Source organism: Onychomys torridus, chromosome 9, assembly GCF_903995425.1.
Source record: "Onychomys torridus chromosome 9, mOncTor1.1, whole genome shotgun sequence".
NCBI lineage: Eukaryota > Metazoa > Chordata > Mammalia > Rodentia > Cricetidae > Onychomys > Onychomys torridus.
In genome coordinates, this window is record NC_050451.1 from 112,109,846 (window position 1) to 112,134,891 (window position 25,046).

The 25,046-nt window shown below is 35.3% G+C and overlaps 1 protein-coding gene across 5 annotated transcripts in view; it reads right to left on the bottom strand.

Moving 5' to 3' along the window:
• Fgf14 (fibroblast growth factor 14) overlaps positions 1–25,046 on the bottom strand; it is a 691,414-nt gene that overhangs the window by 172,060 nt on the left and 494,308 nt on the right. For all 5 annotated transcript variants that reach the window (XM_036199903.1, XM_036199907.1, XM_036199906.1 and 2 more), the window contains 2 exons: positions 24,326–24,436; positions 20,191–20,294 (listed from right to left, as the gene is read on the bottom strand). In XM_036199903.1, coding sequence (XP_036055796.1) covers positions 20,191–20,294; positions 24,326–24,436 — 215 coding nt within the window. The remainder of the gene's footprint in view (positions 1–20,190; positions 20,295–24,325; positions 24,437–25,046) is intronic.

Here is a 25,046-nt window from a genome sequence, read left to right on the forward strand (position 1 = left end):
TTTCTGTTACTCTATACTTTGCCACATGGCTTGTGGCTTACCAGTGTCTTTACATGTTGCTTGTCATGGCAGTGGCTGGTAGTGTCTCCTCCCAGCCTTCCTGTTCCCAGCCTTCTCCTCTTCCTTGTCCTGCCTACCCTATCCTTCCTGCCTGGCTACTAGCCAATCAGCACTTTATTTATACAGAGTGATATCCACAGCACTTCCCCTTTTCTTTTTTTGTTAAAAAAGGAGGGTTAACTTTTACATAGTAAAATTACAGATAACAAAACAGTTATCAAGCAAGAATTATAGTTACAATATTAAAGAAGATATCCTATCTATCTTATATTTGTGAGTCTAAAGTTTTATACCTAACTTATCTTGTATCATAACTGAGGAAATTATAACTATCTAGTCTTCAACCACATCAAAGACCTCAGAAGGATATAATATTATCTGAGAACTGGGAGAAGGATGCAAGCAACTTTCGGGAGTCTTGCAGGGTAGACAGAGACAGCTGGCAGCCTGGACAGTCACCTAATGTTCCTTTGTAAAGTTGGGGCATTTGTCTTTGGCCCACAGTCTCTCAGTCAATTTTCTCAGTGTCCTGTAGAATGTCTGGCAGTTTCCTCTGTGAAGCAGGAACCTGAAGAACCATTTTGTCAAGCAAAGTTTAGTTTTCACCTTTCTATGGGTCCTGCACATCCAGTCAATCAAGCAGTCCAGGCAAGAACAGTTTCTTGCCCAAATGGCTATTTTTGCCAAGGTGAAGATAAACTCCGTATGAAGTGTCTTTAATGCCCATCCTCCTCTCTGAAGTAAATCGGTGCTGCCAGGAGCAGACATGTCTCACTGTCCAGAAAGTCTAAATTTTAAAAATATTTTGAATGCCATATTCTGGATGACTTGACAGGATTCATCTAAACCAGAAGCTTTCCTCATTGTACTCTGCGAAGACTCTCTGGTCTTCCTCTGTGGGAATGTAGTCAACCCCTATGTCCAGGTGGGGAAGAGCACCTTGCTTGGCCTGACTGAAGAGCTTCTCCAAGGGGGGAGTTTTCAAGATTCTTGCAGAGAGGAAGAACAGCAGAAGCAGTGACGGGTAAGGTTTTCCCCTCTTGCTCTGACCTCGTGGTTTTTAACTCTGCAATTGGTTCTGTGTTTCTTATTTAACAAGACGGTTACATCTACAACAGAGCCCTATGCATACTGTGAATAGCAGAATTCACCTTATCTCAGACTGAATGAAGCCAGCAAAATCATGGCCTAATGAAAATATTGTTTTTTTAATGCAAACTTTCAAAAAAATCATGTAAATCAGGAAGAACTGCAAGAAATTAAATGTGATTAAAATATGATTTATCTTATATTTAGAGAGTATTGGAAATAGCCAGTAGTCAACATGGTAGATCTGCCAATAGGAAGCAGGCAAATCTCATGTTTATTAATAACTTCAAAAGGGCTTAGATAGAAAACTACTCCAGCATTTCAAATTTAGCACTTCATTGTGGGAGGCCATCACTCAATAACTCCTAAAAGGTATCACATTTTATAGAAAATAATCACAGATTTGAAGTCTAATACATATCATTTCTTTAATGCTAATTATATAGGTATTTCATTATTTTTGTTTGTTTTGTTTTGATATCTCTACAAAGTCCAAGTTGGAGTTTAATTCATAATTCTCCTGCCTCAACTTTCCAGGTGCCAGGTTTATAGATATGTGCTATCAGATTCAGCTGCATTTTATCATTTATGTTATTGAATATATTTGTAGAAAGACTAACGTACAAATCATGGAGGTGATAAAATAATTTCAGTGAACAAGTAAGTAGGAACAGAATTGACCATGAAGGTCTCTGATCTATGAGATGTACTATTCATATGCTCGTGGAGGATCTGCAGTAGCTATAACATATACCTTAACCACTATTTAAATACTACTTCTGGCCTAACAATAAGGCAACATATGGATAAATAGGATCAAATTTAACTATTGTATAAAACATGGCCATTTCAATTTCTTTTCTATTGCTCTAATGGAATACTATCACCCAGACAACTTACAAAAGAGTTTATTTCAGGGCTTATAGTTTCAGAGGGCTAGAATCCATGGCTATCATGGCCAAGAGCATGGCAGTAGGTAGGCAGGCATGACACTGAAGCAGTATTTGAGATCTTATATCTTGATCCATAAGCATGAAACAGAGAGAGCTAACTGGTAATGGCATGAGCTTTTGAAACCTCAAAGCTAACCCCCAGTGACACAACTGCTCCAACAAGGCCTCACCTCTTAATCCACAATTGTATAATTTGGACTTTTAAGTTCTTATATCCTTGTTCAAATGTTTCTATATGTACTTTAATCCCTTATCAAAAGAAAATGACCCTTCTATAATTCTCTTTCAAAATCATTAGGCTACTTCAAATGGTCACAGGATTTGTACACTGATGACTCAAAATTCAGTATCAATCATCTCTGCACTATGTGTGTTGTTTTAAAATAATGTGTGTTGTTTTCAAAGAGTAACCAGAATCACTGTTTCATAAGATAAATTCCATTAATTAAACCATTACAGTTCACCAATTTGAGGAGTGTTTCTTAGGAAAACAAATGTAATATTAGAAATTATTGCACTTGGTGTACTGGCAGTTCTCCAGCAAATATTTAGTTAGATGAACACTTTCTTATTAAAATCATGTATATGAATATAATTTTTATTTAAGATTATAAACCATACCACACACTCATGCCTCAATGTAAATGCTGGTACAGTTATCATTATTGCAATTTCCCTAAAACTTCTTTCTAGTAGTACTGAAATATAATACAAGGAAAGTAAGAGCACCCTCCATTCATCTCCACTAAACCAATGTTTCTTCACTAAGGTCTCTCTATGACAAAGGGAAAAAATGCTTCAATGAAGCAACAGGCAGGCTGCCCACCAGGCTAACTGTACAACTAGGGAGAATTTGAGAAGTTTTTCTCATGGATACAACAGACATGACAATGTTTGCTGACCTAATGAAACTCATTGTCACCATTCTGCCAGAATATAATCACAGTATTTGAAGATTATACAAAACAAGGAAACATTATGGTCATGTTGTAAAAAAAGCCATTCAGAATTCTTAGGATCATTCAAAAGTCCCAAATAATTAATTCAATGCTAGTAACACCGCCAACCATCATTCAGCCTGTTGGGTTGCTTGTTTTAAAATAAATTTGCATATTTCCTAATCATTTGTCATTCTAATTGAAATATATTAACATAAAAATTATATCTACTAATGAGGCGTCATATGGTGTTTCCATACATGAATTCTGTTGGTGTTTAAGTAAGTTTAAATGTTTCTGCCTTCTTGAACTTTGATCTATTCTTTAGGAAAAAATATTCAAAATTATTCTTTCTAGTTATTTTTAAAATATGCAGCACATTATTAGAACCTGTGGTCATCTTACTATCCAAAAAATGCTAGAACTTCTGGCTTTATGCTATCAGGACACATCCATTAGCTAGGGTTTCCAATCTTTATCTTGCCTTTGCCTCTGATAATCACTAGTCTATTCTCAGCTTCTATGAGGTCACCTTTTTGAGGTTCCATTGTGTGAAATCATGTGTGTGTGCCACGTTGTGTGTATAGAAGTTAGCAGACAATCTTGGATGTAAATCCTTGTCTTTCACCTTATTTGAGACAGACTATCTTGCTGTTTGCTGCTCAGAAATCAGGCTAGATGGCCCAGGAGCTTCTGGGAATTCTCTTCTCTGCTTCCTAGCTCATCACAGGGTACTGGGATTCCAGATGTATGATACTACTCCTGTCTCTATGTGGATTGTGAGGATAGAAGCTCAGGTTCTCACATTTGTGTAGCAAGCATTTTACCCATGAGTCACCTCCCACATTGTGTTTTGATGCCTGCCTTATTTCATTGATTATAATTATGTTTAATAACATTCATGTTCTCTCAAATGACAGGATTTAATCTTTTGTAATAGATGAATAGTTGTCTACTGTGTTCAGGCACTGTATTTTCTTTTCCTATTTGTCTCTAGGAGATCACTTTAGTTATTTCTATTTCTTGGCTACTGTGAACAGTGTTGCAGCAAACATTGGGGTAGAGATGTCTTTGTCAGACTATTTCATTTCTCTGCATATAAATCCAGTAATGTGATAGTTAAATCATACTATAGTTGTACTTTTAGTTTTTGAGGTTAACTCCATACTGTTTTCCATAATGATTGTACTAATTTTCATTTTAACTTAACAGAAGGGTGCATGAATTCTTTCCACCACATCCTCTTTGGTACTTGTCATCTTTTTGTTGTTTTCAAAACAGAGTCTCACTATGTTGCTCTGGCTGTCCTAGAACTCACAATGTAGACCAGGATGGCCTCAAACTCACAGATTCCTGAGTGATAGTATTAAAGGCATTTGCCACCACTCCTAGCTATGGTACTTGTCATCTTTGTTCTTTATAATAATCATTCTTACTAGAGTGAACTGTTGTCTCATTGTGATTTTTATTTGCATTAACCAATATTTTTGCTGATAATTTTTCATGTACCTATTGGGCATTACCATCTCTTCTAAAAAATGTATATTGCTCATTTTTATTTTAGTCATTTATTTTTAATAATTATGTGTTTGTGTGTGTGTGTGTGTGTGTGTGTGTGTGTGTGTGTGTGTGTGTGTGTGTGCTGAGGAAAGAAGAAAATTTGATGGAATCAATCTTTTCCTTTACAGGGATTCCAGGAGATCAAACTCAGGTTACCTGGTTAGCAAAAGCAAGTCTGTTTACCCACTGATTCATCTTGCTGACCTTGTTCCTCATATTCCAGTAGTTATTTTACCTTGTACTATTGGATTTCTTTAGGTACTATAAATATTAACCCTTTTCAACATGATAGCTTGTGAAATTTTTCTATATTCTACAGGCTGCCACTTTTATGTGCTGTTGGCTTTGCTATGCAGCTTTTTGAAAACACACAATCTCATTTCTTTATTTTTCCTGATACTGTGTTTTTAAGACACTGTCTAAAATAACCTTGTCCATTCCAATTTTGTTAGCAACCTAAGTGAAACTATTTCAGATAACTTGAAAATAATTTTGTGTGACTTGAAATAATGTAATGCCTAAAAGATAGGAACCATCCATAAGGCAGCTCGAATATGAGCCAAGCCAAAGGAGGGCTTTTATATGCTGATAACAAACCCCAATGTGGCATTGATATGTTTGTGAACCAGTACTAAACTGTGAATTCTGATAGAACCAAATTAATGCACACTGGACAACTTAAAAACCTAGAAATTTGGAGGTGAACCTAGGACCTACTGTCTTGCTCCTGAGGAAAGGCACCTGTAGTCTTTGATGATTTTTTTTTTTTTTTTTTTTTTGGCAAGGTGACTTTGAGGCTGGCCACTGTGTGGCTCTGGCTTCAGAGACTGGCAGTTACCAGCATCTTTGCTGAATTCACATATCAGTCACTACTTTGACCATTGTTCTCAAGGGGCCTTTTGGAACTTGCACAACAACAGTGCCACACTCCCAACCTGCTACAGCTAAAGGACCTCATGATGGGCATAAATTGTGCTTTCTCCTCCTTCCAGGCCCTGGAGGAGATGGGAATCGGGGGAGGGGCTGGGGAGAAGGCAGGGGCAGGGGCGGGAGTGGGGAGGACAGGGGAACCCATGGCTGATATGTAAAATTGAAACACAAATATCCATATAAAAATAAAATTTGAAATAAAAAAAAATGTGCTTTCTCCCAAAGTGTTTTCACCAGAGCAGATTCCCAGTGGAAACACACAGCATTTTCTGCCTGGTAGAGCTTTCCTACCGTGTGAGATGTCTGTTTACATGAGATTACCATAACATTTATAATAGCATGGTATTGTAAGGAATGTTTGTGTGAATAAAGCAAACATATTTGAAAGGCAGATCTGTTGTGGACATCCTGATGCTGAGCACCACACAGCCCAACAACCAGACATGCTCTCTGTAAATGTCTTAGAATTTCTCTATCAAGTTTTTTTTTTCTTCTTGTAGTTTCATAGTTTTAGGTTTTACATTTGAGACTTTAATACATTTTGGGTAGATTTTTGTAACTGGTGAAAAACAAAAGTCTATCTCCTGCATGTGGATATCCAGTCTTCATTGTATCAGTTACTGGAAACCATCCTTTCTCCAATTCTTAATCTTCACACCATTTCTGGAAGGAACTTGGCAGTAGATGTGTGAGGTTACTTTTGCGATACCTCTATAAGGTTCCTTAAGTCTTCCTATTTATTTTATGCCAGTTTATGCTGGTTGGAAGGTTACAGGTTGTTAATATGTTTTGAAGTTAAGTAACATAATGCTTCTTGCTCTGTTTTTGTTGTTGTTTTCGTTTTTTCATTTGTTTCTAAGATTGCTTCAGCTGTGAAAGGTTTTCTATGATTCCGAATAAATTTTAAGATTTTTTTTCTATTTATGCCCTAAGTATTTTGATTGGTATGCACTGAATCTATAGATAACTTTGAGGAGTAAGGCAAGTTAACAATTGTAGATGTATCCTGCTTGTTAAATAAGAAACACAGAGCCAGTTGCAGAGTTAAAAACCACGAGGTCAGAGCCAAAGTGGAAAACCTTACCCTTCACTGCTTCTGCGGTTCCTCCTCTCCGCCAGAGACCTACTTCTGTGCGTCCTGTCTATTTAAAGACTTTCTGTTCTCCTCCCTCATTGGTTGTAACCCAGCCACATGACCTCCTCGTCACTGCCTGTTTGTACAGACCTCCAGGTCTTCTATGGTTGGTATTGAAATTAAAGGCGTGTGTCTGCTATGCTGGCTATGTCCTTGAACACACAGAGATCCGCCTAGCTCTGCCTCCCAAGTGCTGGGATTAAGGGCGTGCCCCACTACTGCTCGGCTTCTGCTCTGGCTTGCTCTGACCTCAAGGCAACTTTATTGACATACAAATAAAATCACATTTCAATACAAATAAAATATCACTATATTTCCCCTTTTCTATTTTAATAAAAAGAAAAAAAGGAAAAAGTTATAACTAATATAAGAAAAACTATATACAAAAGTACAATAACTATATATACCATATATACAAACAATAAATACCTAAACAATGTCTAGTCCATTTGTAATTGACAAATTCAGAGAAAATAATTCCATTATCTATCCTATTTTGGTAAGTCCAGAATGTACCTGATTCACTTTTTATCCTAACTTATATAGCTAACGGAACTGTCTTAACCGCAGAAGCAGTGAAGGGTAAGGTTTTCTGCTTTGGCTCTGACCTCGTGGTTTTTAACTCTGCAACTGGCTCTGTGTTTCTTATTTAACAAGCAGGATACATCTACAAATGGCGCCCAACATGGGGCAAGAGTTTCCACCTAAAACCTGAGAAAAAAGATTCTAAAACGGAGCTAAAAACAGCTTCCTAATTGTCTCTCTCAAGTTAGCGGCAGCCAGCCAGTTTGAGCTACTATGGCGGCTTCCTGGCATGTGCGTCTGACCTGCAGTGTGGCGGGAATGAGGAATCTACAAGCAACACTTTGCTCTGCTGCATGGTGGATTTAGCCTTTGCCAGTTAAAAAAAAAAAAAAAAAAAAAAAAAAAAAAGTTTCTTGGCTATGCACTGCTTTGATAGAACTGCTTCTGATAGTTGATGGTACACATGGCTCCAGACCCAGAGCTGGCGGTACTGTAACTGCCGCCATGTTGGGAAGCAGAAGTGGGCAGAGTCAGCAGCCACAACAACATTTCAGTCTTACAAAGATGGATATTACACAGAGAATCTGGTTTGTCTTGTCTTTGGGATTTTTAACCACAGAAAAAGATTTGATCATAAAAGCTGTTGAGTTAAACAAAAATGTAAATTTTAAAGGTACCTTGACTTTAAAATTTGGATATAAGGATATGTTGCTTTGGAAAGGAGTCTCTGCTTTTATTTCCACAGAAAGCCAGAGGCTGTGGATTTGTTCCAGATTAAGATATATCAGGTTTGATCAGCCAAGACCACCTGAAAGGTCTCCGATGACACAATGGCCCAGATGATCCGACATCCAGAATGGTTTCAAGGCAACTGGCTCAGAGGTTCACCCTAATGGACTACTCCATAATCCTAAAATTTTCTTTGTGTCCCCATAATATACAGTGCCCCCCTCCAGCAGGAAGTAGTAAGAAAAACTATGCCCACATTCCCAAAATTATCAAGCTGGCTTTGGAGATGGAATTGGCTCACTCCTTCTCTAAACCCAGACATATTACTAAAAGAAAAGGTTAAGAGATTCTTATGTCCCAAATCAGAAGAGCCCTCTGGTGTGGGACAAAGAAAAACCAATGTTTTTCTTTAAAGTAGATTGATTATAAACACAATCTCTTTCTAAAGAAGAAAAGGGGATATGATATAGATATAATAGGATAAAAGGGTAGTTTAAGGAACTTACTTCTAAAAGAGCAACAACTTATTTAAAATGTTTTACATTGGTATAGATTTTAGTCTATTGATACAAACTTAAAGTTAATTTTGTTATACTGTGTGTATATTTCTAATCGTGTTTAAGGTATTATGTTTGTATAGCTCATTTTAAATTAAAATGGATAATTAAAAATAGATGAATAATTAGTCATCTATGATAATCATACTTGTAGCCATGTTAGTTAAGTCTTCTAGATATACATAGACATATTTCAGATAGATAGGTAATCTTCAAATACTTCAAAGACCTACAGAATATGGCATTTAAAATACTTTTAAAATTTAGACTTTCTGGACAGTGAGACATGTCTGCTCCTGGCAGCACCGATTTACTTCAGAGAGGAGGATGGACATTGAAGACACTTCATATGGAGTTTATCTTCACCTTGACAAAAATAGCCATTTGGGCAAGAAACTGTTCTTGCCTGGACTGCTTGATCAACTGGACATGCAGGACCCATAGAAAGATGACCACTGAACTTTGCTTTCAAAATGGTCCTTCAGGTTCCTGCTTCACAGAGGAAACTGCCAGACATTCTACGGGACACTGAGAGAAGTGACCAAGAGACTCTAGCCCTGTGGGCTAAAGACAAATGCCCAACTTTACAAAGGAACATTAGGTGACTGTCCAGGCTGCCAGCTATCTCTGTCTACTCTTGCAAGGCTCCTGAAAAATGCTTACATCCTTCTCCCGGTTCTCAGGTAATATTATATCCTTCTGAGGTCTTTGATGTGGTTGAAGACTAGATAGTTATAATTTCCTCAGTTATGATACAAGATAAGTTAGATATAAAACTTTAGACTCACAAATATAAGATAGATAGGATATCTTCTTTAATATTGTAACTGTAATTCTTGCTAGATAATTGTTTTGTTATATGTAATTGTACTATGTAAAAGTTAAAACCTTCCTTAAAAAAAAAAAAGAAAAGGGGAAGTGCTGTGGATATTGCTCTGTGTAAATAAAGTTCTGATTGGCCAGTGGCCAGGCAGGAAGTATAGGCAGGACAAGAGAGAAGAGAATTCTGGGAAGTAGAAGACTGGAGGGAGACACCGCCAGCAGCCTCCATGAAAAGCAACATGTAAAGACACTGGTAAGCCACAAGCCATGTGGCAAAGTCTAGACTAACAGAAATGGGTTAATTTAAGATAGAAGTAGTAGATAACAAGCAGCCTGCCACGGCCATACAGTTTATAAGCAATATAAGTTTCTGTGTGCTTTCTTGGTTGGGTCTGAGCGACTATGGGACTGGCAGGTAAGAGAGATTTGTCCTGACTCTGGGCCAGGTAGGAAAACTCTAACTACAAACAATACCAATTCTAATCTATGACAGCAACAATTCTAATCTATGAGCATAAGATGTCTTTCTGTTTGGGGGTTATCTTCAATTCTTTCTATCAATATTTTATTGTTTTCTTTGAAGAATTCTTTTGCATCTTCAGTTAAATTTCCTCCTAGCCATCTTATTTTTTTTTTTCTGTAGCTATTGTCAATGTAATTATTTTCTTGGTATCTGATTCATATGATTTCTTATAGGCCTAAAATTATAACACTGACTTTTACATGTTGAACTGATGCTCTGAAACTTTCTTGTTTATCAATTATCGTGCAGTTTTAGAAGAATTTTGTGGTTTAATCACTTGTTTGTTCATTTAGTATTTGTTTTCTTAAGACAGGATCTTATGTTGACTAGACTGGACTGAAACTTGCTAGGTGGGCAAGAATGACATTTACCTTTTGATATTTCTGTCTTTACTTCTCAAGTATAGGAATTGCAGGTGTGCAAGGTCACACCAGGTTTTCTGTGGTTGCTAGAGATCAGTCTCAGAGCATAACATGAATGTCAGACATCATTCTACCAGTTTGAGCTGTGTTCCTAGCCCTCTTTGGGGAAACTTCTGGCATTACATTGAACAAACTGATTGACGTGGGCAAACAAAACACTTTTTGTTTTTCTGTGAGCAAATTTTGAGCTTTTCCTCTGTTGTATAATATCAGCTGTTGTCTTATTATATTTAGTTTCTATTATGTTGACAGGTATCCTTCTGCACTTAATTTGTGTAGAATGTTTTTAATCACAAAATGGGTTGCGTTCTACCAAATGTCTCTGCAACTATTGCAAATATCTTAGGTATTTGGTCTTCATCCTGTTTATACAACACATCATGCTTTTTAATCATTCATTTGAATTGAGCTTTCTCTCCATTATACTTCTCCACCAACCAATTCCACTATTCAAGCTCCAGAAAATTAATTCTGCATCCTTTGTATTTGAGGAACTACAAATAGCATGACCTGTGAGATACAAATTTTATTCCATACTACTGAAAGTGGATTTTATTTTCATAGCAATTTACATATGAGAAAAGGAAAAATACCTACATGTATCTGTGAGAAACTCATGCTTAGTGTATCTTTTTTCACTCTGAAGAAAAATATGTCTTTTGTGATTATAAAACTGATACACATAAACACAAACATATATAATAAAATGATTAGACATTTCCCTCTTTAAGTTATGGAACAATGATTAACAGGCTCACTTTGGAGGTTAATTAATAAGAATAATCCAACAATACATTAAAAATGATTTTAAGGCTTTAGATTATATGTGTCAGCAATTCAGGCATATTTTATTTACATTTATGTAGCTGTTCTTACCTTTGCTCAAATGTAAAATCACCTTAAGTAGCCAATATTAGTCTATAACTTCTAATATCACTTCTAACAAACTCAAAAATTATTTTGAAGCATCCGATGTTTTTTATGTGAAATGTAACACAAACAGAAAATGTGACAGAATAGTGTGTGGTTATCATAATAATTATCACACAGAAATCTAGATATCCAAGGTTACAACAATTTCTTATGTAAGTGACTTGTAAAGGAAATGACTGGAATATCTGACGATTAACATTAAGTTGGATATGTATTCCATTTTATATTTCCTTTAACCACTATTAGGAACGTATTGTCTAGTGAAGTTATTATTCCTGAATACCTTCAGGAGTAGCTTTTATGGCTCAGAAAACCAAAATGTGATGGTAATCCTGTGCACTATACAACCGTCACCTATTAGTACCATTTTCTTTTCTATTTTTTTTTCTGATTGATATTTTTTGGATAAATGATGCATAAAATTAATACAAACTTTGTCTTCATCCCAACTATTACATGGCATTTGAGTTTTGGAAGTAAATACATAAGAGCTTTTGTTCAGGTGATTCTTCTGTCTGTCTCAATGTTCAAACCTTCTTTTATAGTGTAATCTTAAATTAAATAAAAGGTTTACTGCTATTTCTCCCAGATAGCCATTGGGCTCTGCTAACTCTATAAAACTATCTTTCAAATGGCTCAAATTTCACTAGGAAAATAGCTAAACCATTTATGGCACCTGTGAAATAATTTCTTAAATACTTCCTCCTTCAGTTTAATAATATTTTACTTTACCACCTATTCCTCCATGAATATTTTTTAAAGCCTCTTTTTTATTTCCCAGGTAACCTTTGTCTTGAAGACTTCTGAGCAATTTAAAATTTTATTTGTTTTACTATTCTTATTGTAAAATACACAGATATCTAGCTTAATAGTAGAAAAAAAAACAAGTATTATATTATCTAATTTGTAGCATATCTCTTTGTTACCATACATTGAGACAATTATTTTATAATAATTACAGGTGATAATTCTTAATATCAAACTTTCCAGCCAAGAATAAGGCACACACCTATAATTCCAGCTTGTAGGATGTGGGAGCAGGAATATCAGGAGCTCATTCTAGTCTTTTTACATAATGAGTTCTCTGCCAACCTAGGCTACATGAGGCACTATTTCCCAAAATATTAAAACCAAAAGAATTTCCTTTTTTAATTCTTAATAATATGTGGTCTTAAAATAGAAAATATATTAAATATCAATATTTAAGTAGTACTTTAGTAGCAGATATGAAGGTATCTTCTTAGAGTTACATATTTCAGCCATCATTTTATAATTTAACATGGTGTTATAATTTAACATGGTAAAGTTATTATAAGCATAAATCTTAATTACAGGGAAAATACTTGCAAATTAAATTGAGTGTTTGCAGTGTGAGCACTTTATGTGGCTTCTAATATAATATAGTGTTTCTCAGGCCATAATAATATGCAATTCTAAAGAGATCTATCAACATGTGCCTAATTTATTCTTTACTATCTCTTAGTAAGGGACACATTGTTTTTCTCAGATCTGTGAGTAATTTGCAGCCCAGGAAGCCAACACCCTTAAATTATAAGAGAAAAAAGTCTATTACAAGAGAAAACTTGGTGTGAAGGGAGCTGTCTAAGGTAGAGGAGGTTGATACGATGTTATAATGGATCTACAGGTGAAAGATGAGTTAATTATAGAAATTTATATTAATGGAAGAGCAATCCATTTTTAAACCTGTGCTATTATACCCTCATTGATGGCATGTACATTTTAATTTATTGCATAGTATCAGTAAATGCTTTTCTCAGTGTGTAAACTAAAACTCATAATTTGTCAGGTTGGTATCATTAGGTACTAGATGTACCAGCTTAAAAGTAAACTCAAATAATATTTCTGATTTGCCCACAGGGAAATTTCTGCTAAATAATGGCCAGGAGCCATGATAAATGATCAAATAAAATACTTCTATCTTCTCAGAGGACAAGAACAGTGATCCCAGGGCTACATGAGAATATCTTGTTCCTATCTTGTCTCTACTATTATTGGAACAACAAATAGCCACCAATTATGAGGCCTTAACATGGGTTGGGGACTGCCTAATAACTGTGACTCATCTCTCTTTGTTTAATACAGTGGTTGGGTCTTAAGGCCAGTATCTACCCTCAGATAATACTCTTTCTTACAGGCTCCAAAACAGCCTGCTCAGAAGTGCAACATGTACCATCTCATGAAATTTCATTTCTTATTGAGTAAATTATTTTACAACCAACAATGAACATTTAGTGCAACTCTAAATAGTTCAGGGAATTGCACAAACTTCTTTACTCTAGATAAATAATTCTGTTAACTTGTACAGTACATAGAATTCATGTCTATAGAAACTGAAGATTCCATAAGGCTACATTTTTCTCATTTCTCTGTATCCAACTGTGTGCTGGGTTCATGCTAGTTAACAGGCAATGTTCCAGTAAAGTAAATGGTCACTGTTCTTTCAAGAAAATTATAATTTAAAGATCAGTGAGAAGATACAGAAAAGTACACAGATGAATAACTTGAAATTTCCAATGGGATGATTTTGACTGTGGTTAGCATAAAATGCAGAGAACAACAGCCAATTTGGTTATTTCCCTTTCCTTAGACTAAAGGGTATTTTTGATGTGTTTGAAAACTATTATATTTTCATTTATCCTTATAGTTTCAGCACATGCTCAATGGTATGAATACAATAAATGTTTGGTGAATGAGCCAATAAATGAATTAAACAATCCACACTAAGAATGTGGAATTAGCCTATATTTTAAGTGATTATTAAAGTAGTTTTGTATGTATTTTGTGTCTAATCTATCTCAAGTAGATATTTTGGCTTGAGGTATGGGTAAGAAATTTGTAAAGTAGTATATTAGTTTTCGTCTGCTGTTGTAAAATACTATGGCAAAGGCAACTTATAGAAGGAACTTATTTGGTTTCAGAGAGATGATTTTACAGGGCAGGGAAGCATGGCAGGAGATAACAGTATGGCAACTGGAGCAGGATGATGAGAAGTCATATCCTCAACCACAAGCAGGAAGCAGAGTTCAAGCAAGCTGGAAGTGGATCAAGGCTATAAATTCTCAAAGCCCACCCGCAATGATACACTCTATTTTCTCTAGCAAGGATACACCACCTCCCCAAACACTGGCACCAACAGAATACTATGTGTTTAAGTACCGTAGTATATGGGGGGAATACATTTCTCATACAAACCACCACAGATGGGCCCTCATGAAATCAAATCCTGTGGCTAAATGGAAATGTACTTTAGAGAACAGTCCACTCCTTGTCATATACAAAGGAGAAGGAAGTTTATTCCCCAGTCGCAAAAATGGTACTTGGGTGGGGCTGCCTTGCTTGCTTAGCTGCAAATAAAATTCAGTATTTTAGAAAATGAAGAGCTAAAAAATGTAATTTATAAAATATACCTATGTAATTTTATTTTCATTTGTTTAAATCTGAAACACATCAACTTCAAAATCAACTCGGGTTTGTTGACACTGTCAGCATTCTTCCCTGTATATCCGCAGGTACCAGGAAGCTGAAATACATATTTGGTGTTACTGACTGAGTTTCTTCTTGGTCTTTGTGTGTTGTAGAGTTTACAGCATTTGAAGGATTATAAACCCACTAATCATTATTTGAATTCTCCTCATCTTTTTCTCTAGTCTACATAAAGTCTTTGTCTTTCTTCATGCTATCTTGGAGCTGAGGGTCACATTCTTTGTTAAGTTCCCTCCTAGATTGAGTGGAGTGATCACAACTATATCTGTGGCCTTCTTTAAGGGACAACTCATTTGACTAATGAGAAAATGAACACTACTTATAGACACTCTCTCTTCTTTACTTCACTTCACTGATTTAGACCAAGGCATAAATCTACATTCCATAGACATTTGTCCATTTTCATCAAAATCAATGACAAGTAATAAAGCATGGAATATTAGTCATGGTAGGTTAGATGTGATGGGGACCTATGTTTTTCAGTATGTTTTGGGGACACTAGTGCTAGAAAGGCTCATGATATACATTCAGACTTGTGATTCTTAAAGCATGTGAACTTACTGAACTGGAGTATCAGAATCTGCTGGGTCAGTATTTTGAGGTCTGGATATATATGAGACATTCTACATAAGTGTTTCAGGTTGAAATCTGTGAAACACTGTGTGAATACCTGAGATTTCCTTCTTACAAATCAGAATTGTTTCTATGAAAACACAAGTTATGAATTTAAATTTGCTTTCTCTCTGCATTCTTATCTAAAATGGATTCTGTGAATTAAGTAAATTATGCTGGAAAGCATTCTTAATAAGTAAGATGGTTTATTAAGGTTCTATTTACTTTCTTTCTTTACCATTATAAGGCTATTGATTTCATTTCTAAATCTTTGTCACATGAGTATAAATAAAAGGAACAGCACCATCCATCACAGAACAGTTCTATCTTCACATGCTTCTTTTGTGAAATTTATTATTTGACAATTTTATAAATGTATATAATGTATTATGATTGTATTCACCCACATCACCATCTTTTACACACCCCCAACTATGGAAGACCCACTTCTTCCCAAGATGTCTTCCCCTACTATATTCATATTTTTTGTGTGAAAAAAACCCACTGATTTTCATTAGGGTTGACTGTATGAGCTTGTATATTACCAGTGTACACACTACTGAATAAAATTATTCTCTCTCCTCCAGCAGCCACTAACCACCAATAATTCCCGGTAAGGGATGGGACCCCATAAGCCCCTGCTCTATCCAAAATGGATGTTGACAGGTTGTATTTCTTACTTCTCCCTATCCTCTCACTCTTACATTTTTGATATTACTTCTTCCACAACATCCCCTGAGCCTTGGATAGAGAGGAGGATAATACGAATGTACTATTTAAGGACATGTATTAGAGCCTAGAAAAGGGCATCAGAAATCCTGGAACTATAGTCACATATGCTTGTGAGCTCCATGTGGGTCCTTGGAATAAAACCCAGGTCCTCTTCAAAAGAAGTAAGTGCTTTTAACTGCTGAGCCAAATCTCCAACCCCACAGGAGATTGCTTAGTCTTTCAAAATAAGTTATTTGGTAAAATAAAACAAAACACCTAATTGTTTCTCTTAGCACAATAGGTAGTTTTTAGTAAGCTTAAACAGACTTTTTTTTTCTTAAGCAGTATTTTAATGTGTTTAATTCTTATACAAAATATTTGATGGTTTTGTTCTCTGACCTGAGAGCTTGTATTATACCTCCAAGCAAACCATTCATATGACATTAAATCTCTTGAGACACATATCAAGTGACATACTATAATCATTATGATCACAAAAAATAGCTGTTGTCATGTGGAAGAAAAGTTTCCACAGGCAACAACTGCCTCCAATACTGAGGATATTCATATCTTAGTCAAGACACATTTTTATCCCCACAAGGTAGAGCTATCATTATTGAACACAATGAATATCTTTAGATAACAAGAGATTGCAAGAGTTTTCCTGAAATAGAGAAATACATGTCTAGAGCCCACCACTGGTGTAAGGTCAAGGAACATAATTCACTTGAAATGGCCTATTTTATTACCTACACATCTCACAAAAATAGATCCTTGATAAAATAGGTTTCATATAATATATTGAATGCTACTAAGTTAAATTTCTTTTTATAAGATTTATTTGTGTCTGCATGTGCAGTAGCATGCATGGATGCCGTGTGTGTGTATGTGTGTGTGTGTGTGTGTGTGTGTGTGTGTGTGTGTGTGTGTGTGCCTTCAGAGGCCAGAAGAGAAAGTCATATCTCTGGGAGCTAGAGTTAGAGGTGATCATGAGCCAAATAAAGTGTGTTATAATAACTGAGCCTAGGTCCTCTGGAAGAGCAATCAGTCTTAACCACTGAGCCAACTTGTCAGTCTCTCAAATTATTTCTTACTGAGTGTCTCAAAATGAAGTTCTTTTTTCTTCCAAATGTTTTAGTTGCACCATCATGCATTTTTAGGTTCTTGTTTGTAACAGATGCCAGGCCATATAATAAAAAATATCTAAAATGGAGACAGGATAGTAAACTATCTAAAACTGTAAGGAAGTAGTGATTCAGACTACACACAGATTTGGTGTCTACTACAAGGATTTACAGCAAACTTTTATGCAGTTTGAATATCAGTGTCTATTTTATTTGTATTATGATACATTAATTATGCTTATTATATTAAAGGTTGCTAATAAGATAAGGTAAATTAATTCATGATTGGAATACTTCACAGTGAATGACTACTACTACAGTTATTATAATTTAAGTTTTATTATAAAATAAAATAGTTTGCACATCATTTCTATGTCACTATCTTAGTAGGTGCTTGTTGACTTACGCAATTAGCAATTATGAAAAACATTATTTCCACTAAAATATTTAAAATTCAAACTGTATTTAGTTGAAATTAGTGGAGTATTTTAACTATGAAGTATGAGCAAAGACTTGAAATTGCACTGAGTTTCTCTCAAAGTCTGTTTCGCAGAAAATGGAAATGATGATAGGCCCTCCCCCAACAACTGGGCTAGGGAAAGAGCTTCAACTAGGATGTAGCCTGGGTTCATGGTACCAAAAGATGGGAAGAAACAAAACCAAAATCTCTAAGTCAGAGACTCAAGCCATGACAGGGGATGTCTAGAAGCTAACCACCCACAAAACCCAAAGAAAAGAATGCATCAAGATCCTTCAATAGTTAGAGGTACAAATACTATTCCCCACAGCAACTTCATAAATTCTGAATCCTGAACAAGGAAGCCATGTTCAAGATGCTTGTGGTTGGACTTGAGGTAGCTGCCTTGCTATCATGGTTACTGTACTGCTAACTTGCTCTAAACATACTAGAATTTGTTCTAGACCAAAACTCATATCCAAGAGGACATAATCTATCTTTAGAGGAGAATATATTACAATTATAATATGACTCAAAATAAGCAATAATTAAAAGCATCACCCATAGCAGCAAAAAGATAAAACAAACATAAATGTCTGATAGTAGCATATGAATAAGAGAACAATAATGTGGTAAAATTTGCAATAGAAAGGAAGAATTAGATGCTGTGGTTGGCACTACATCTAGCAATATTTAGATTATTCAAAGACATTACTTGGGGGAAAATAAACAAAAATAACTGAACAAATGTCAAATCAGTAAAATTGAGTTGTATCTGAAATGAGTCATCTCTAGAAATGATCTCTTTTTGTATATGTTTTCCTAGACAAGCTGTAAGAAATTCTGTCTTGATCTTGCTCACAGCATGCTGCATATTCATCTCCTGCAGCAGTACACAATTTGCAAAATATAATACCAAGTTCTGTGCTTTGGAATACCCTTGGGTGAGATTAGATAAGAGGGACTCTGGTGCTACATTGCAGTTCCCTTTGACAGAGGTTCCAGATTTGCTAGAAAAATAGATTACCTGTTGTGGAAGGCTGAAAAGAATGTTTATTATATATAATATTGCATAAAGTCATATATTATTGATACATAAATAAAAGATAATATCATAACTAAGTATTACAGTTGTTTGGTGATAAGACTGAATGACAAAAAACATTCTAAGAATTTATATGAAAATGGAAAGCAAACTCAAAGGAGAATGTATTTTCAGATATTTACATTTTAATCTATTGATTTATGCTAAAGGAATAGAAGAAGAAAACACTTGTGATCAAATATGTATTTCTCTAGCCACCAATAGGAGGAGATTCTATCTGTATTACAGTGCATAAGCACATCATACCTGGTGGAAACTAAGTTAATGAAAACAAAAATTCAGTGGAGGCAGTGCGGTAGAAAAACTGGTCAGTTTCTAGTAAATATCAACAAAAACTAGAAACTTGTGCTTAGGTTTGTATGAGATATATACCTCATTATTAGAAATATTTTTCTACTAAAATATTTTCATTATTGGAATTCCTATTAAAACAAATATAGTTGTCCCTCTTTAGCCACTGGTTAAGTATTTATAACTTCAAACTAGGCAATCAAAGCATTTTAAAAACTTGTGTCTGTGCTGAACATATGTGTATAGCTTTTTCATGTGATTATTCCCTAAGCATTACATAAAGCAGCCACCTCCTTATTATTCATATTATATAAGTATCATCAAAAATGTAGATATGGTAAGCACAAGGAAATGTAGTCAACACACAAATGTTGTACCATTTCATAAGGATGATTTTGTGTCCCCAGATTATAGTATCCACAGAGGATCTTGGAAGCACTGCCTACAGATACTGAGGGGTGACTGTGCTTCTTTCTCTTTCAAAACTCATATTATTTCCTTTTTAGAAATACAATCTTTTGGATTCCAAGTGTAAATATGACCATATACCATATTTAGAAATGAAAAAAATCTCATTGAAACAGAAACCACGCCACTGTTTTCCAACAGAGCAATGGGTAAAGAGGAGACACTGATCAAATAGAAGTAAGTCCTAGTGGTCACCACATGTATGATGAGTACAGTGAATATTTTGTATATTTCAAAATTGCAAACACATTTAAACATTTTTAATAAAAAAAAATGCTGGTGAGGTAACGGGCATATTAATAACCTCGACTGAGTCTCCAAGTTAAAAAAGATTAACATAGCATATTGATCCAAGTAAACATTCAGTTATTAAACTGAGTAAAAATAAATTAGTAAGAGAAAATGTGTGCCAATGGCACTTTTTTGAAAGTCTCCACTGCATTTATAAACAGAAATAAAAAGATCATACTAACAGCAATTTTTTGATTCTTTCTATGAACTAGGTCATCTTTTAAAATGTGGAAAACATATTTTAAGATGAAGACTACTGTTCCTTCAGATGTGCTCCTGTCACCAAATACCCATGAATAATTAGTAAGCAGCTCCTGCAACAGCCCTATAATGACCAAGTTCCAAAGTCAACGTGGCAGAGTCCATGCACACACGTCTTTGGCCCCTATTACTGCTTTTCCTATTTTACTAACAACACACTGAGGGCCAAAGTCATTGGCATGTCACTTACTGATGGGTAGAGGTAACCTTCTCCATTCATGGCTATGTACAACCCTGTCTTCACTCCCTGGATGGCAACGACACGCAGTCCCACTGGGATGAGGTTGAACAGTGCTGTTGAAGAGAAGGGTGATCTGTCACCAAGCAATAGACAATGCATTTCTATAGCCTTCCCCTTCTCTTCCTGTTAAGAAGCATCATATGTATTTCTATTTTTCCAAGTTTCAACTAATGAAGTTTTGTTTCTCTTTTTGGTGAGGAAGCCACTGCCATATAGAAAAATGAGCATCTCAGCTTTGGCTTCTCCTTAGCAAGCTCAACTATACCATTCTGAAGGGTTTGGGAGACAGAACAGAATCAAGCCTATAATCGTGCTGCTACTATCAAAGTCTCTGATCTTACTAGATTTCAGGGGGAAAAAATCATCTATGGGTATTCTCAAGAAGCAGAATTTAAAAAGTGCAACTTGAAAGTTGACTGTCATTTTCTGTACTCTGTGACTGGGCATTTGCAATGCAGTGTAGGCCAGAAGTTCAGAAATAATTCCCAAACTAAATTGCTTTGGGAGAAGCAACATCATATGCCAGTAAAACAAACAAACAAAAACAAAAACAATAACAATAACAAAAAAAGAAAAGATGTGCAGCTGCCCATGGGATACACATAGAAGGTACTAATAAAATAAAATGGCAATCAAATTTTCAAGAAAGAATTTTATTCATTGATGTTTTGTAAAGTTATAAATAAAACTAAAGTGGACCATGCTCATTTTTATATATCTAGTAAGCTAAAAACCATTTATGTTTCTATTTTTCTGCACTTCTAATATAGTATATTTTCACAAAGTATACTTATCAACATCATCTTGAATATTGTCAACCATAATATCTCTGCTATATATAGACTGTTTAGTGGGTCTCCAGCAATAATTTTAGTACAAGTGGTATTAACAAGAAAGCTATTAATTAATTATCTGCTCTCATTCAACTCCTTAACTTGAATTTATTTCTTAGCAATGGGAATCGGCATGGGAAGTACTCAGCTCTTGATATAAACGTGTAAGTAAAATGTCTTAACTTTAGGCCTTCAACTCTTTTATAGAATACATGTCACTTGAAATTGGTGAGCAATTTGATTTCATTCTAGGGCTACTCAGTACATAATTACAAACTAAAACTGCAGCAAATGTTGTTCTGTTTTTCTTCTCACAGGCATGCGATGTAGGATGAAGAAAACTACATCCTCTTTCGCAATAACAAAACTGCACAATGGTGATATTTTATTTGTACTGAAATGTGATTTTATTTCTATGTTAATAAAGTTGCCTTGGGGTCAGAGCAAGCTATAGCAGAAGCTGGGCTGTGGTGGTTGCACGCCCTTAATCCTAGCACTTGGGAGGCAGAACTAGGCAGGATCTCTGTGTGTTCAAGGATATAGCCAGCATGGGGACACATGCCTTTAATCTCAATAACAACCATAGAAGACTTGGAGGTCTGTACAGACAGGCAGTGATGAGGAGGTCATGTGGTCGAGTTTACAACCAATGAGAAAGCAGAACAGGAAGTCTATATAAAAGACAGGACACAGGAAATAGGACTCTTGCAGAGAGGAAAGACAGCAGAAGCAGTGAAGGGTAAGGTTTTCAGCTCTCAGCTATTGCTCTGACCTCTTGGCTTTTAACTCTGCAATTGGCTCTGTGTTTCTTATTTAACAAGACAGTTACATCTACACCACACCAGTTAAATGATGAAAGAAAAAACAGCAGGCCATGGTCTTGATAACTACACAGAGATTAATTTGGGGCCTAATATGTGAATAGTTGTGTATTGTTTTCACTATACAAAGTAACATTGAACTGTCCTTTGCAGGACTCTGGAGGGTTATGGCATATAGAAAAGGAAAAGGGTTTACTCCTTTTCATTTCTGTTATTTAATATTGAGTACAGTGTGGTGTCATTGGGTACTAAGTCCTGACAATTCTCTTGTCTCTTCTTTATGTGTGAAAGCTATGGTCACTTGTATCATTATTATCTCCCTAAACTTTGAAAGGATGGGTACTGTAGGATAAGCCTGAACTTCTGTGTATAATTTTAAGGTAAGATATAAGCTTATGTCTGTCTATATAACTATCTAATCCAATGATTTCAAATCTATTTATTTTAATCTGGGTATTCTGCTTTTTAAAAAAGTATTGTAGCTTCTGAATATATCATGTCAACTAGATGGTATAATTCCCAAAGGCAGGAGTAATATGAATATTATAAATAATATAATATGCAAATTAAAATGTTCTAAAATATAGCCTAAATAGCCATAATAAAATTACACTGTCTTTCTTTCCTCGGAATTTGGCCAGGAAAAATGCAAGCAATTATCATTTACAAATTAACAGTATGGAGCTGACCATAGATGATGCGTAGTTCTAGTTAAAACCACAGATAAATTATTTTCCACTCTTCTTGAAGTTTATGTAATTACAAAGCAATGAGGCAAAGCCTAGGGGAATAAAAAATAAATATGTCACTGTGATTGTGTTTCTGTTGTGGAATACTCTGGCCTGCAGGTAGCAGGGGATTTCAATCTTTGCTTTATGTGAAAATGGATGTGTTTATGAAATAAGATGACCATAATCAGCCCCAGACCAACCAAGTCAGAATCCCTAGAACTGGGTTAACAATGTAAGGGAATTTTCTAAAGAGCTTCTTAAATGAGTCTAGACTGTGGTTCACATGAGAACTGCCATCCTAAACCCTCTGGGGTGATGTGACAACTTTTACATATTCCAGACAACCAGATCTAACTACACATGTACATACTGGATATCTCACACCCCCACACCTTGCCAAAGAAAGGAGAAAGCAGTCTAAAGAGGCAGCTCTTTCCTTCTGTTTCAGCTTTTCTTTATATTTCCTTGAAAATTTTTTGTCATAATGGATTACTTTTCTCTCTCTTTTCCCAAATAATAAGAAAGATATAAATAAATTAAGGAGCAATACTCTAGGGCACATTTTCAAGGTAAAAAATGGAAGATAAAATAGAGAGAAAAGATTCACTATTTAAAAAAGGAAAAGGAATGTTAACAAGAGAAAATGCACACATATATCTACGTATGTGTATGTGTATACACACATAACTTGAAAGAATTGAAAAGACTCCCCACAAACTAGTACTATAAACACACTATTTATACATTTCAGCTCACTTCATATAAAAACAAAACAAAACAAAACAAAACAAAAACAAGTGTTGGGGATTTAGCTCAGTGGTAGAGCACTTGCCTAGCAAGCAAAAGGCTCTGGGTTCAATCCTCAGCTCAAAAACAAAAACAGAAAAATACGATATTTCCCATAGAAGCATCATGTGTTAAACATCTTATTCCACATCATTAAAATAAGAAGAGATTATTATTATATGTATCAAGTCTTTTTCTTTTAATGGAATATAATATTTTATGAAGAGAAATGGTAACTGGACAGGCAATTATCCTTGTTCATGACCTAAGAGTTGTATGTCCTGTACAGTTTTTGCATTTTACTGAACCCAGCAATAAATGAAGTGTGTGTGTGTGTGTGTGTGTGTGTGTGTGTGTGTGTGTTAAAACTCAAGTGAAATTAGAGGAAATCAGAGGTCAGACAGAGTATAAATGAAAGAGAAAACAGTCAAAAAACAGAAAGGGAGGGTTTCAGACAAACCCCATGAAAAATGTAAACAAGTTTAATATAAAAAATGGAAAATGGAAGAGAAATATCAATATCACAAAAGATACACAGATTTTAAATTAATTATCACAGACTCTATTGAATAAGGTAATTAAATGTTTTGTATAGTGTATTTATATGTACATAGCCTGAATGTTCTCTCTATGAGAAGGACATTAACTTTTATACCAGTGCATTACTGTGCCTAACTGTTATGATCAGGAGATGAAAAGTAATGTTCTGGACATAACCATTGTGTGAACAAAAGAAAACACACTCAATTTAACACCATAGGTACCTCCTTCTGCATTAGTACCTTCATACATATGGTCTCAGTGAAATGATACATTCATTCTAGTAGGCAACTAGAAACAAACCAACAGAACCAATCATATACAAATGTATTTCACAAAGCCATTTGAGTAGCGAACTCAGTCGGTTACTTACTGGAATTGGTGCTGTCATCCTTGGTTCCATCGAGAGCTCCATCGGGGTGCATCTGCAAGTAGTAGCCTTGCCTGCAATACAACCTGGTCACTATGCCCTTGAGCTGGGGATCTGAAAGGCAAACACAGGTGTCATCAGCTTCACAATGATGAAAGGGAGAGATGTTTATCCCCTCTTTTTTTTTAATTATGTTTCTTTTTCAGAAGAAGACCTTTTGTAGAGTTTATACATTTATATCTCTCACACTTATCTGTGTCATAGTATTCAGACCACATGAACCACCACAGTTAAAGGAGGTATCATAACAAGCTTCAGAAAATAGGCTATTTTATGAAACTAGTATGTATGTTTACATTATTTATTAGACTGTCAAACTAATTAAATCACTAGTTTAATTATGACTCTAGCTTGTAATTATAATAAACTAATTCTGTCATTCAGGGTGGCAGTTCAAGAGTTTTGACTCAGAAACTTCATTAAAGATTTTAAATAGGGTTTTCATTTTTCTTAAATTGACAGCCCTTAAATGTGAGAAAACTGTATTTTAAAATTTGTCTTAAAATGTGATTATACATATTTAGTAAAATGCCCAGTTTGTATTCCTAACCTCATATGATACACATGAGAGTACGACATTTCACTTCTGAACTCAGAGTGAAGTTTGGGATCAAGAGATGCAGGAGGGGTAGACTGGACTCAGCAGTGGTGAGTGCTTTGCCTA